The sequence below is a fragment of the Pleurodeles waltl genome, chromosome 9 (genome assembly GCF_031143425.1).
Source record: "Pleurodeles waltl isolate 20211129_DDA chromosome 9, aPleWal1.hap1.20221129, whole genome shotgun sequence".
Classification (NCBI taxonomy): Eukaryota; Metazoa; Chordata; class Amphibia; order Caudata; family Salamandridae; genus Pleurodeles; species Pleurodeles waltl.
The window spans coordinates 225,735,359-225,748,841 of NC_090448.1; the positions used below are offsets into that span (position 1 = coordinate 225,735,359).

Sequence of the window (13,483 nt, forward strand, 5' to 3'; positions counted from 1 at the left end):
TTTCCAAAATGGGCTCAAGATAAGGTTTTGAGGAGCAGTGGTTATTTGCACATCTCTTAATTCCGGTGTGCCCATACTAGCATGTGAAGTGCAGGGCATTTCTCAAATAGACGTCTTTTTCACACACTCTCTTATATTTGGAAGGAAAAAATGTAGATGTAGAAAGATAAGGGGAAATAACACTTGTTTTGCTATTCTATGTTCCCCCAAGTCTCCCGATAAAAATGATACCACACTTGTGTGGGTAGGCCTAGCACCCGCAACAGGAAATGCCCCAAAACACAACGTGGACATATCCCATTTTTTTGACAGAAAACAGAGCTGTTTTTTGCAAAGTGCCTAGCTGTGGATTTTGGCCTTTAGCTCAGCCAGCACCTAGGGAAACCTACCAACCCTATGCATTTTTAAAAAATTAGAGACCTAGGGGAATCCAAGATGGGGTGACTTTTGGGGCTCTGACTAGGTTCTGTTACCCAGAATCCTTTGCAAACCTCAAAACGTGGCTAAAAAAACACGTTTTCCACTCATTTCAGTGACAGAAAGTTCTGGAATCTGAGAGGAGCCACAAATCTCATTCCACCCAGCGTTCCCCCAAGTCTCCCGATAAAAATGATACCTCACTTGTGTGGGTAGGCCTAGCGCCCGCGACAGGAAATGCCCCAAAACACAACGTGGACAAATCAAATTTTTTCATAGAAAACAGTGCCTACCTGTGGATTTTGGCCTCTAGCTCAGCCGGCACCTGGGGAAACCTAGCAAACCAGCGCATTTTTGAAAATTAGAAACCCTGGGGTATCCAAGATGAGGTGACTTGTGGGGGCTCTGACCAGGTTCTGTTACCCAGAATCCTTTGCAAACCTCAAAATGTGGCTAAAATAACACGTTTTCCTCACATTTCGGTGACAGAAAGTTCTGGAATCTGAGAGGAGCCAGAAATTTCCTTCCACCCTGCGTTCCCCCAAGTCTCCCGATAAAAATGATACCTCACTTGTGTGGGTAGGCCTAGCGCCCGCGACAGGAAATGCCCCAAAACACAACGTGGACACATCAAATTTTTTCACTGAAAACAGTGCCTACCTGTGGATTTTGGCCTCTAGCTCAGCCGGCACCTGGGGAAACCTAGCAAACCAGCGCATTTTTTAAAACTAGAAACCCAGGGGAATCCAAGATGAGGTGACTTGTGGGGCTCTGACCAGGTTCTGTTACCCAGAATCCTTTGCAAACCTCAAAATGTGGCTAAAATAACACGTTTTCCTCACATTTCGGTGACAAAGTTCTGGAATCTGAGAGGAGCCACAAATTCCCTTCCACCCAGCGTTCCCCCAAGTCTCCCGATAAATATGATACCTCACTTGTGTGGGTAGGCCTGGTGCCCGCAACAGGAACAGATCACACAACGGTCAATGTTGGTCCTTACGTGAGGCAGCTGTTGACCCTGGGGTGACCCATTCCTGACGCAGGCACTAGGTGTAGGCACTCAAGTGGGGTAGTGTTTTTATCAGGACAGGTGAGGAGTCACTGGGTGGTAGGAATTTTGTGGATCCCAGCATATTCCTGTAGTTTGTGTGACAGAAATGCAAGAAAAATAGAGTTTTTATTCAACATTTCAGCTTTGCAGGGTATTCTGGGTAAGAAAGCTTTGGGGAATCCACACAAGTCACACCTCTGTGGACTCCCCCGAATGTCTAGTTTCCAGAAATGTTTGGGTTCAGTGTGTTTCTCTATATGGCCGCCGAATCCAGGACCAAAAACACAGGTTCCTGCCTTACAAAACCAGTTTGTTTTGCCATAGATAATTTTGATGTCTCCGCAATACGATTTGGGTGGTGGAATTTGGGGCTGAACTAAATTGGGGAGCTCCCAAGAGATCACTCTCTCTCTGCTTGCCGCCGCATTCACCTGCTCTCTGGGTTGGGCTAACCCACTATTACCCAGTTGCACAAACAGCTTGCGAAGGGACAGCAAGACTGTCCTCATCACCTCCCTCATAATGTACTGGAAGAGGAGTTATCGAATGGGACGCCTCCGACTGAAAAATCACTCCCAGAGTCTGCGCCACTGTCATATCCCTCAGATGCTGTCTCAGTATCTGATGTCTCAGTCTCTGATCCTATGTCAGAGCGGTCCTCTATAACCCAAGTGCAGGCAGCAGTCATCCATCAAGATGCCACCTCTGCTATTGGCTAAACTGTTGCTCTAAAACACTAGCCTACGTAGACAGTCACAAACAGTAGAGGCCACCTTACCTGCGCTTCTTCCCTCAATCAGCACGTTCTTTCAAGACACTCAAAAAACACCTTGTCACATACCATTCGTCACAGTCTTTAGCACTTCCTGCGCCCAGTCCAACAATCATTATTGGTGCTCCCACTCCCTCCACCTAGGATTCCCTCATTACCACCCAGCAAAAGTGCCCTTCATCTCTCCATAGCCGCCCTCCACCCCGCACATACATTTCATTGGTATTATAGCGCAGGTAATGGCTGACTTTACTAATGTACTCAGCTATTTACATAAAATACAGATTTGCTCTTTGCAGTAGGCATATAAACCTTTTGCGCTTCTTTATGGCACTAAAACTGCCACTAGACAAGTCTGACCCTTTTACCCCCAGGGAAACCACACACATATTGACAAAAGTGATATATATATGACAGCCAACCACCTGAAACTCAACTCAAGCAAAACCGAAATAATCCTCTTTGGCCCACACAAAAACACCTGGGACCCCTCATGGTGGCCCACCACGCTAGGCCCTGCACCCACCCCCGCCAACCACGCACGCAACCTCGGCATCATCCTAGACTCCTCCCTCTCGATGACCCAACAAATCAACGCTCTCACCTCCTCATGCTTCAACACACTCCGTATACTGAAAAAAACATTCAAATGGATCCCCAAAGAGACCAGAAAAACTGTCACTCACGCACTCATCAGCAGCAGACTTGATTACGGAAACGCCCTCTACGCCGGCACCACTCTAAAACTCAAGCGCAAACTACACGCATCCAGAACTCAGCAGCACGACTCATCCTCGACCTTCCCGGACACAAACACATCTCTCCACACCTCAAATCCCTCCATTGGCTCCCCATTGACAAAAGGATCACCTTCAAGATCCTCATCCTCGCACACAAATCACTCCACAACACAAGCCCTGCCTACCTCAACGAGAGTCACCTTCCACACCCCCACACGAAACCTCCGCTCAGCTGACCTCTCTCTCGCCTCTGTCCCCCGCATCAAACACACCACCACCGGGGGCAGATCCTTCTCCTACCTTGCACCCAAAACCTGGAACGCCCTCCCAACCCACCTTCGCAAGACCCAAAACCTACTTCTTTTCAGGAAGGGCCTCAAAACCTGGCTTTTCGAACAGTGAACCTCCCAGCCCCTTTCCCTCCCCCCATCCCCCCCCCCCCCCCCAGCGCCTTGAGACCCTCACGGGTGAGTAGCGCGCTTTATAAATCTCTTTGATTGACTGATATATAAAGATCTATCTATCTATCTATATATATATATATCTATCTACATAGATATATTTAGAGATATATCCATGTACATAGATATATCTACATAGATTTATCTATATATATATATATATATCTACATAGATTTATCTATATATATATATATATATATATATATATATAGATCTATATATAGTTTTTTTTTTTTTTTTTGTTGCTGTATGGTTCCTTGGGGGCCAAAATGGCCCCCAGGCGAACCCTACAACATCTAAAAAACATATTGCCCCCACAGGGGGTCACCCTGCCCACGGGCGACCCCCTGTCTTTTTATTTTATTTTATTCATTTTTTTTTTTTTTTAATAAATTTTCCCTGGGGATGCGATTGTTCCCCCCCCCCAGGGGCAGCTACCTTTAAAAAAAAATATATATATGCCCCGGGGGTGGGGGGTGTCCCGTTTTCTGAGGGGGCCGACCCCCCCAAGTGAAATCCCTGGCGTCTAGTGGTGTTTCTGGCCCCCGATCGCAGCTGTACATACATATATATATTCCCCAGCATCGTCGGCTACGGCACTCGAGGCTCGGGAATTGCTGGCAGATGTCAACCTCCCAGTCCTTGCATCACCCAACAAACTTTTCCTAGATCAGGAGATAACAGTAGACAAAAATAATCCAAGCTATATGTGACTTGGCAAGGCACCGGGGCCCAATGGCCTCCCTATCGGAATATACAAACTCACAGCAACTGCGATTGCCCCACAACTCCTGACGATGTTCCTTGAAAGCCGAGATAAGGGAGCCCTACCAAGAGATCAGAGGCTGGCTACTATAGCAGTCATACTCAAGGATGGCAAACCGCCATAGTTATGTAGTTCATATAGACCGATTTCGCTCTGCAATGCTGAAGTGAAAATCCTGGCTAAACTCTTGGCCTCCCACTTGGTCAAAGTGATCTCCTCTCTGATCCACCCAGACCGATCTGGCTTAATGCCAGGATGAAACACAGCCCTTAACCTGCGACGTCTTATGGTGTTCCGGGCTGGATGCCTCGAATCCGCGAAGATGCCCTGGTCTTCACCCTTGAAGCGAGGACGGCCTTCAACATGATTGAGTGCCGTACCTCTTTGAGGTACTCCATCGTTTTGGCTTTGGGGCACGCTAGATGTGGTGGGAGCGCCTCCTATACGCAGAGCCCCTGGCTCAAGAACCGTGAACAGAAGTACAACATCGTTCTGACTGCAGAGGGGCAGGAGACAGGGCTGCCCATTGTACCCCCTGATATTCTCCCTAGCTTTGGAACCTCTGGCGGTCTGGGTACGCGGAAACCCCTTGATTCGAGGCCTGAAATTGACAAAGGATTGGGAAGAAAGGATATCCCTTTACGTGGGCATTTTATTGTATGTGATGGACCCCAAACGCACACTTGACAGAATACTCCATGTTCTATCGCAATTCAGTTACTACTCAGGCTATACTATCAATTGCGACAAGTCTCTGATCTACCTTCTCTGCGGCGCAGCTCCAAGACTGCCAGCTGGATGCTCTCCTCACATAGTTAAGGAGGGGTTCCGATACTTGGGCATTTACGGCACTCCGGACCCGAGTGTATTTAGAGCTCACAATTTGACACCCCAGCTGGTACGCCTGCAGAAGGATGTGGAATGCTGGTGTTCCCTTCCACTGTCCTTGCTAGGCAAAGCGGCCCTCTTTAAAATGATGGCTCTGCCTCGCTTTTAGTATGCTCTCCAAAACACACCCTACCCCGTTCCGGCCTCTCATTTCAGACACATTGACGTGCGATTCGCACCCTGCTCTGGGACACCGGCCCTGCACGTATAGCCATTAAGAAGCTCACAAGAAGTTGGTACGACGGAGGCATTGCATTGCCTGATGTGCGGGCCTACTACAGAGCAGCTCAATTGGTACCACTGGGTCCATCTCCCTGAGACTGAGACGGATTATTGACTAGACCGTGAGGCTATGAAACCTGGGGGCTTCAAGCGGGCGCTGTAAGGACGAAAGAAGCCCAGGACCTTTCCTAATCCCACAGCATCGACCCTCACCATCGGGCATGAAACACTTAGTTCACTGGGTTGGAAAAACACGATTACACAGGCTATCCCACTGTGGGACACTGGACGCTTGGGCACTCTGGGCACACACCTGGGATTTCAAAACTGGGACACTATTGGTATAACGAAGGTGGGAGACCTGTGGAAAAATAGCTCAGGCCTTTCTTTCTTGGATCTTCAGGTAGAATACCAGTTGGCACCCACAGAAAACTACTAATACCTACAAATCCGACACGCACTGGATAGGGCGCTTCCAAGGTGGGTGGACCCCCCTGAGTCCTCCCCCGCTCAAAGAGCGATTACTTACTGACTATATGCCCAAGAAGGCCATCTCTCTCACGTACCACAAACTCATCAATAACTCCCCCAATGCTTTCAGGACCTTGAGGAGTCAGCTGGAGCGAGACCTGGGCAGGGTGAACGATGGGGCATGGCAGGAGGCTCTCGCTTCCCCGAGATAGGTGGCAGTGCGCTCTAGATTCCTCCTAGTCCAGATGAAAATCCTCCACAGAAGTTACTATGCCTGCATGACATTAGAGAAGATGGGTAGAGTAGAAACCCCACTTTGCCTTCGAAATTGCGGCCAAGGTGGGACCTTTTACCATATGTTGTGAAGCTGCCAGGTCATACAAAGTTGCTGGGAAGCAGTGCAGTTATGCCTAACTACTGGGGACTGGGAAGGTCGTTGAGCTTTCCCCTAAATGTTGCTTGTTGAACATCTGGGGTGAAATGGATATTGCCTGCCTGGACCGGGTATGGATGACTCTGGGACTGATCATAGCGAAACGTAACAAAGCCTGTTTGTGGAAGGAGAGTTACCCGCCGGCACTGGCGGACTGGAAATAAGATCTAGACTGGTGCATGCTGGCGAAAAGAGTGGTCTACACGAGTAGAGAATATCCAAGGAAATGGACTGGGGTTTGGGGAAAGTGGAACACCTACAGATGGGGTCTGTGCTCTCCACCCTGCCCTGCAAGAGCGGAGGGATGCAGTCAGATTTAACCGTATCTCTACATAACGCTTTGACAGTGCTGGGGATGGGAGTGAGAGAATGGGCCTCAGGGAGCGCCCCTTGAGGAAAGTAGTACAGCTAAACTGCATCCTGATATTGTCTAATATGCTGCTGCAATGTTATTTGTTGTTGTTCACTTGAATAAAAAGATTTTTTTTTTTTAAAGTGTGATATTGCAGATCCCTGGCTCTGATGAGGGAAAACAGTGGTTTCATAAAAATCGATTAGGGCAAAGGGGAGGCTTGAGGCACCTCATACTCAACACTTTAGATGAACAGAAAAAGTCCAATTTGACCCTTCGTTTAAGGCCAGATAGAGAAAATCTGAACTGTTTAATAGCTGCATTTGGCACAATGGCCTCCAACCCAATCCTTTGCAGCAACAGTTCAAAGTCCACTATATCAAAAGCCTCAGACATTTCAAGGGGAATTGAGTTTTCCTGGCTCCAAACTCAGACCCGGGCAAATTACCAGCAGCTGTAATCCTCTGGTGCATGTTCTGGAGTCATGCTATATTTCAGGGGTCACCATTGCATACTGGCCTAAATAAGTGTGAACGTTTCCTGATATCACTGTCCTGATAGCCCAAGCCAAGATGTCGATAACGGTACCAGGGCATTGTGCTTGTGAGTGCTTCAGCGATTTGTCCCCGTTCAAGGCAGGCTGATGAATACAATAACCATAATTATGTAATCATGTAAGCCTCACTCAGCTGATCAATAAGAAGATGGCTATCCACAAGTGCACTCAGTGCAGTGACCCACTTCAAGCCTTCACCCAGATCTGGTGAACGTGCGGGACAGCCCTAATGGAGTGTGCCTCTGCTTCACCAGGGGAAGCTACCAGAAAGATAGAACACAAAAATACACTTCCCACACACCAGACCTGTATCCAGATAATACATATTGTGTTCCCTGCACAAGTGCCACGCCTAGCCTAGGCTAAGAAAAGGTCCCTCTTTACCGGCACAACACCAGGAATACCTCAAGGTTGTCTAGGCAGAAGCAAGTTCTCCACAACCCGACTGAATACTCAAATACGTACCCTGAGCTTCAGATTTTGCAAAACAGAAGATATGGTTTTCAGGATAGCACTGCATTAAATGTCTCACCACGGGCATGGGACTCCCATCAAAATTGATACAAATAAAATTGTGAGAAGGCTAGCATCATATTTATGTTATGAACAGAATGAGGTTATACACATAGAAGTAATTATAATAAAGGAGCAAATATTTAATATGGAGACTAAAGCCCTCAATACAACTTCCAGTCTATTTCAATGGGCCGGGTCCCATTCCTGGAACCCATCAGAAATAGGTGATTCAAAGAAATGCAGCAGACCCGTCTTTTAGTCTGTGGAACTGTCCACTTTTCAAAGCAACAGAAAAGAATAAGGGAAATTGCTGGAAAGAAATGGGAACTATTGTGTGAGTTGGATGCAGAATTAATTAATGATTCACTCAGTAATTCCAATTTATCAGTGGACATTCGGGGTTCCACTCAGAATACCCACTAACTCCAAAAGCTCAAAGTTAATGGGAGCCCGATATTGTGAAATCATGAAGTGCAGACTAAGCAGGTGCCAGACCCACCTACTCGAACTGTAGGCCTAAATACAGTTGTGGGAGAGCCCAAAAAAAGAGAGCACACGTCCCCTTGTGCTAACTATCTGCTCATTAATATTTATGCATTTACTAGAATACCAACCTGCTGTGCTCCTCTTCTACTTTACTGAGCCTGGACTTTTCGACTTCAAGTTGAGCTTGTAGTCGGCTCTTTTCTTGCCTCAGTAGACTAATCTGTGATTCAGCTGAAGAGATTTGGGTTTTGAATAAAAGAAGTTCTTCAGTAGCAGCACGCTCCTTTTCTACTGCTGCTGCAAGTAAGGTCTGGGCTTCAGCTGCTCAACAAAACAGAACACATAAAGCATTAAATCTTTGTTTATAAAGTAGAAATGTATGCAACAGTTATACATTTTCCAGACATGCAGGTAATTTTTTGTAAGCACTGGCATGTAATAAAACTCAAAGTCTAAGCTTTTAAAATAAAGTGGCTGCATTATCAGTGCCAACATAATACATAAAATATTAAGGGCCTGATGTACAAAGCCTTTTTATGGTCACAAAGGGTACGATTTGCAGTATCTGGCTATTTAAGACTGTGAAAAGTCACTTTCTTATCTACAAAACTAAACTGCGGTTCTGTAACACATTATCAAATCATAGTTTCGGTTTGCAATCAAAAAGATTTGATATTTGGAAGGCGCCTATTTAGGCACTCTGTTCATCATCCTTTTGGGTTGTTAAGGTTGTCCTAAGTAGGAAGGGTATGCCCAGACGTGGGTCCTGTGCCACTGGATTCAAGCTAGACTGGCTGATGAAGGGTGATATCCTGAAACCGGTTCCAGGATGCTTGTTTGTGGTCCAGGGAGGACCTGGTCAGGCAGTTCGGGCTGGACTGTTCCCATGTGGAACAGGGTCAAAACTGATTTGCATTTAGCTGGGTCCAAACTGGGGTGGCATGGTGAGCAAAAGGAACAATGGATTAAACCCAGATCTGTGACTAGGTGGATGAGTATTTGAAAAGTTTTAACACTCCATCCATCATCCTTTTGTGTTGCATATTTAGGCTGTCCCTTCCAAATACTGAATCAGATTGGTATACATTAATGTTTTGAGATCAAATTGTGGTAGGTGAAACATTCATCTTTTACCAAATCCACAAAGCAGGCGGAAATCCATTCGCAAACGGGAAGGGGTGACATAGGGTCCCCTTCTCCTGTGTGAATGCTGGCAAAAACATTTTTTAATAGTGTTGAGTGGTCCCATGGGCCACTGCCTACTCATAAAAAATAAATGAAACTTGTACTTTTCCCTTTTTTTACAAAACACATGCCGTTTTCCTTTAAGAAAAACGGGATGCAGTTAAAAACAAGCAATTGCAATGCAATAGGTCTTACACTTGCTTGAGTTAGAGCTATTGGGATTGTGAGTTCATAAGTGGACTTTTCTTGCCACATACATTGGTCAACCCTGCCTCATAATGTCATCTTTTCCTGCCATATAATTCCAGTGGCCATGCAAATAACTAATGCACTTCCATGTACCTTCTTCCTCTATCTGCAGCCAAAAATGAAAATTTTGCCATTTAGCATCCTAATTTAAATCTGCCATGCTAATTCCAATAAAATACCACGTTCATCACCCTACCATCAGAACTGCTGACTGGCTAACACAATTCCCCCAAAAAGACACAAGACAGCCACAGAGGAGAAATAAACTAGAAGGGTCACCCAAGCATATCAAGAGTGTTCAAACAGTCATAGTGTAATAAGGATGTTAAGTTGGCCTGAACCATGGTCATAACTGTAATAATGACAGATTATTAAAACATTTACAATTATCATATAAAACTTTATCAAAAATAAACTTTTGTCATTAGAGTGTAATACTCAAAACCATAACAAAAATAGTTTGTAGGAAATATGGCCATGTAACCATATTGTTTGTCCCTAGAGGGAAAAGCCCCGTGAAAAGTTCTAGCCACAAAAAAAGTTTCAAAGACACTGAAAGGTGGGATAGGTTATTTTGGGGTCCCCACTAACCTAGTGTGGGGAATGAGAGATGATGTAGACAGAAATATGGTTTTGAAGGTGGTCCCATTGCCCAAGGACCACCACAGGCTGAGTTATGAGCAAACATGTTTTGTAAAAGTAATGCCCTGCAAAGCAATATAGGATGAGTTTTCGTGACAAAAATTATAGTATGTTGACTGAAATGACCAGGACAGCCCCCTAGGGGACACCATCATAAAAATAGCATTTGGAAGAAACATGGTCAAGTAACCAGTCCCTGAAAAATCATAAAAATGTTACTAGAACTGCAGGTCGAGTTGCTTGAATAATCTATTCGAACTAACTGTAATGTACTTGACCCAGAAAATGGGTCTCAAATTGTGTGATCCTAGGCAACTATTGTATTTTACAGAGTCACCTTTTTCTTCACTCTCACACGAGTGCACCTTCAAACATGTGAGTTCAGCATTTCTGCTGTAACCAATCCTCTTTTGTTGGATTAAAGACATTAAATGCCTGTTCCATGTATAATACATCTAGCCCACATATAGGGTACACATGATCCATGACTTGCCTCTTAGTTTACTAATAACCCTGCCATCAGGTCAAGAGTGTTTATCAGTTTATGTTTGAACTCTACTTTTAATAAGTATATTACTAAGGCATGATATAGTAGCGCACTGTCATTTACTGGCAGAAAATTTCCAAGAAATGTCCAAAAACCTTCCCACTGACTTGCACCTGTACTGATAAAACTATAGAGTGTATTAACAATAATCTGTGAAAATTGGGATTCAGAAAACATATTTATCATTTTCACATCGCCAGGTAAGGTGTTCTGACATCCTGTTAAAATATTTTTCACACAGAAGTCCAAAAAATGGTCTTTCACAGCTACTGAAATCTATTTTGAAATGTCTGTAAAGTTGACTTAGTTATATAATTGTTTTGTGTTAGGAAAAACTACCAGCAGCCTTTCATTTCACACAGGTCAGACAGTTCGCCTTACAAAATCCTGAAACTCTGCAGTCACAAGGAAAAGTTATTACATTACAAAAAGACAAACTGACTTTTGACCTCTGTCTCTGAACACAGAGCAACTGTGACATGAATACAATTTAAAGGCATCTTAATTGCTAATCCAGTTTCTGGCTGAATAGAACACTGTTCTTTGTCAATACACCAGAAGGGGCGAGTAGGTTCTAAAAATAGCGTGACCAGATAAAATATGACTCGCCACAGAGAGTGGTCGAGTACATTTTTCGAGCCCTGTGTAACCATACACACAGTCAGCCCTTAAGGGCATAACCACATGAAAAAAATGGGAGAAAGTAATACAGTGTAACCATATATTTTACACCTAGAGAGTGCAGTGCATTACACAATTTCAAGGCTAACAGGACTATTGTAATGATATTACAAACAAGGTCCATAAAACATAACTTCTCCCAGTTGTAAAAAAAAATTCCAGCCATGAAAGCACTTAAAAAGACACAGAATGGTGGGAGAGGTAATTATTTTGGGGTCCCCAGTAAACTTGTGTGAGGACCCAGAGATGATGTAGACAGAAAGAGCATGTTGTGCTGAACGTGCTGTAGGTGGTCCCTTTGACCTAGTACAGGCTGAGATATGAGCTAAAAATATTTTATAACAGTCATGCCCTGCAAAGTATTATGGGACAGGTTTCCGTGACGCAAAAACTTTAATATGCTGATATGACTGTAATGCTTAGAACAGCCCCTAAAGGACACCACAATGAAAATAGCATTTGTAAGAAACATGGTCACGTTAGCCCCTAGAGGGAATAGCCACACAAAAAGAAAATGGTAATAAATAATGCAGAGTAACCATATATTTAGTCCCTAGAGTGCATGGTGCATTATATATTTTCAAGGGTAGTAGGCCTATAGCAATGATCTAACCAAAAAAGGTCCTTGAAACACAAGCTATTCCCAGCTGTAAAACAAAAGTTCTAGCCATGAGAGAGCTTAAACAGGCACTGAAAGGTGGGAAGGGTTATTATTTTGGGGTCCTCACTAACATTGTGTGGGGACCCAAAGGTGTTTTAGACAGAAAGAGCAAGTTGTCGTGAATGTTTTGGTGGTGGTCCATTGTCCTAGAACCACCACAGGCTGAGTTATGAGCAAAAATGTTTTGTAAAACTAATACCAAGCAAAGTATCATGGGTCGAGTTTCCTGGGTGCAGTGAATATTGTAGTATCGACTCTCCCGCTGCCGGCAGAGCCGCTTTTGGCTTGAGGATTTCTGTTTTACCATAACGCATTTACCAATTTCAAGTGTTTTAAGGGGAGAGCTACAGTAAATGACTCTGATTAGGTAACTGTAAACAATGTGACCAAGGGTCCATTACCACCAATCGAGTTCATGCTGTTGTGCCTGTTTGCCCTTTGAGCGCCATGGCTGCCATGCAACACGTAGAGGAGAGACAAAGGAAAAAAAATTGTTTGCCCAAACTGAAGTATCGGCAATCGTGCATTAATCCATCTAACAGGGGCAGTCTGCAAGGCATGACAAAAACAGCCTCAAGGCGGGACAAATGTAAAGCATTTAACAATGACCCCAACTGACAGAGAAAGCCCACGAACGAGTGAAAGTGAAGGGCATGACACGGGCGTGGTTTAAAGCCCACAATGCTTACAACAGGTCAAAGCACGTACGCACTCGACCTAAAAAGGGAATTTAACAGTAATCACAGACATGCAGTAATGCGCAGCAGCAGGAGTATCTTCTGACCTATAGAGGCCACAATCCCTGCGAGGGCTGTGATTCCTAGTGAGTCACAATTTGCGACCTACTTCATTGATATATATCAGGTAGGTCAACATGCAACCCACAATAGGAACATAGGTCAGTTCGCTAATTACCACACGGGTTGCATAAATACTGATCGCAAACTTCGCTCTGCTCTGGTCCCTCAAAAAAAATTCTTCCTGGTACCATTTGAGACTAGAAAGACTTGTTCAAGCATTAATTAGCTCTGGGCTGGGCTAGGAGAATGCCCTACATTTGGACCTTTCAAAGAAAGTGATCAAACGCTTGCAGATTGTTGAGAATGCTGATGCCCATTTGAAATTGAAAATACTTAACTGGGACTACATCTTGCACCATCTTAGCGACCTGCATTGGTTGCCTGTTAAAAAAATACAATTCTATTGAATGCTCCTATAATGGCGTAAAGGGTTTCTACTCTATGGGCTACAAGTATTTATAGAAAAAGATCATTTATAATTCTCCCTCAAACACGATACACTCTTCATATGCTCTTTTCGCAGGAACAATTGAGGTTCAGGTGTGCCAGGGAAGGTGGCTGCTCCTTTTCAATTTTTTGCCACACA

At 44.6% G+C, this 13,483-nt stretch overlaps 1 protein-coding gene across 1 annotated transcript in view; it reads right to left on the reverse strand.

The window, feature by feature from the left end:
- TMF1 (TATA element modulatory factor 1) overlaps positions 1-13,483 on the reverse strand; it is a 222,079-nt gene that overhangs the window by 126,656 nt on the left and 81,940 nt on the right. The window contains exon 11 of the mRNA XM_069206582.1: positions 8,261-8,453. Within this exon, the coding sequence (XP_069062683.1) occupies positions 8,261-8,453 (193 nt within the window). The remainder of the gene's footprint in view (positions 1-8,260; positions 8,454-13,483) is intronic.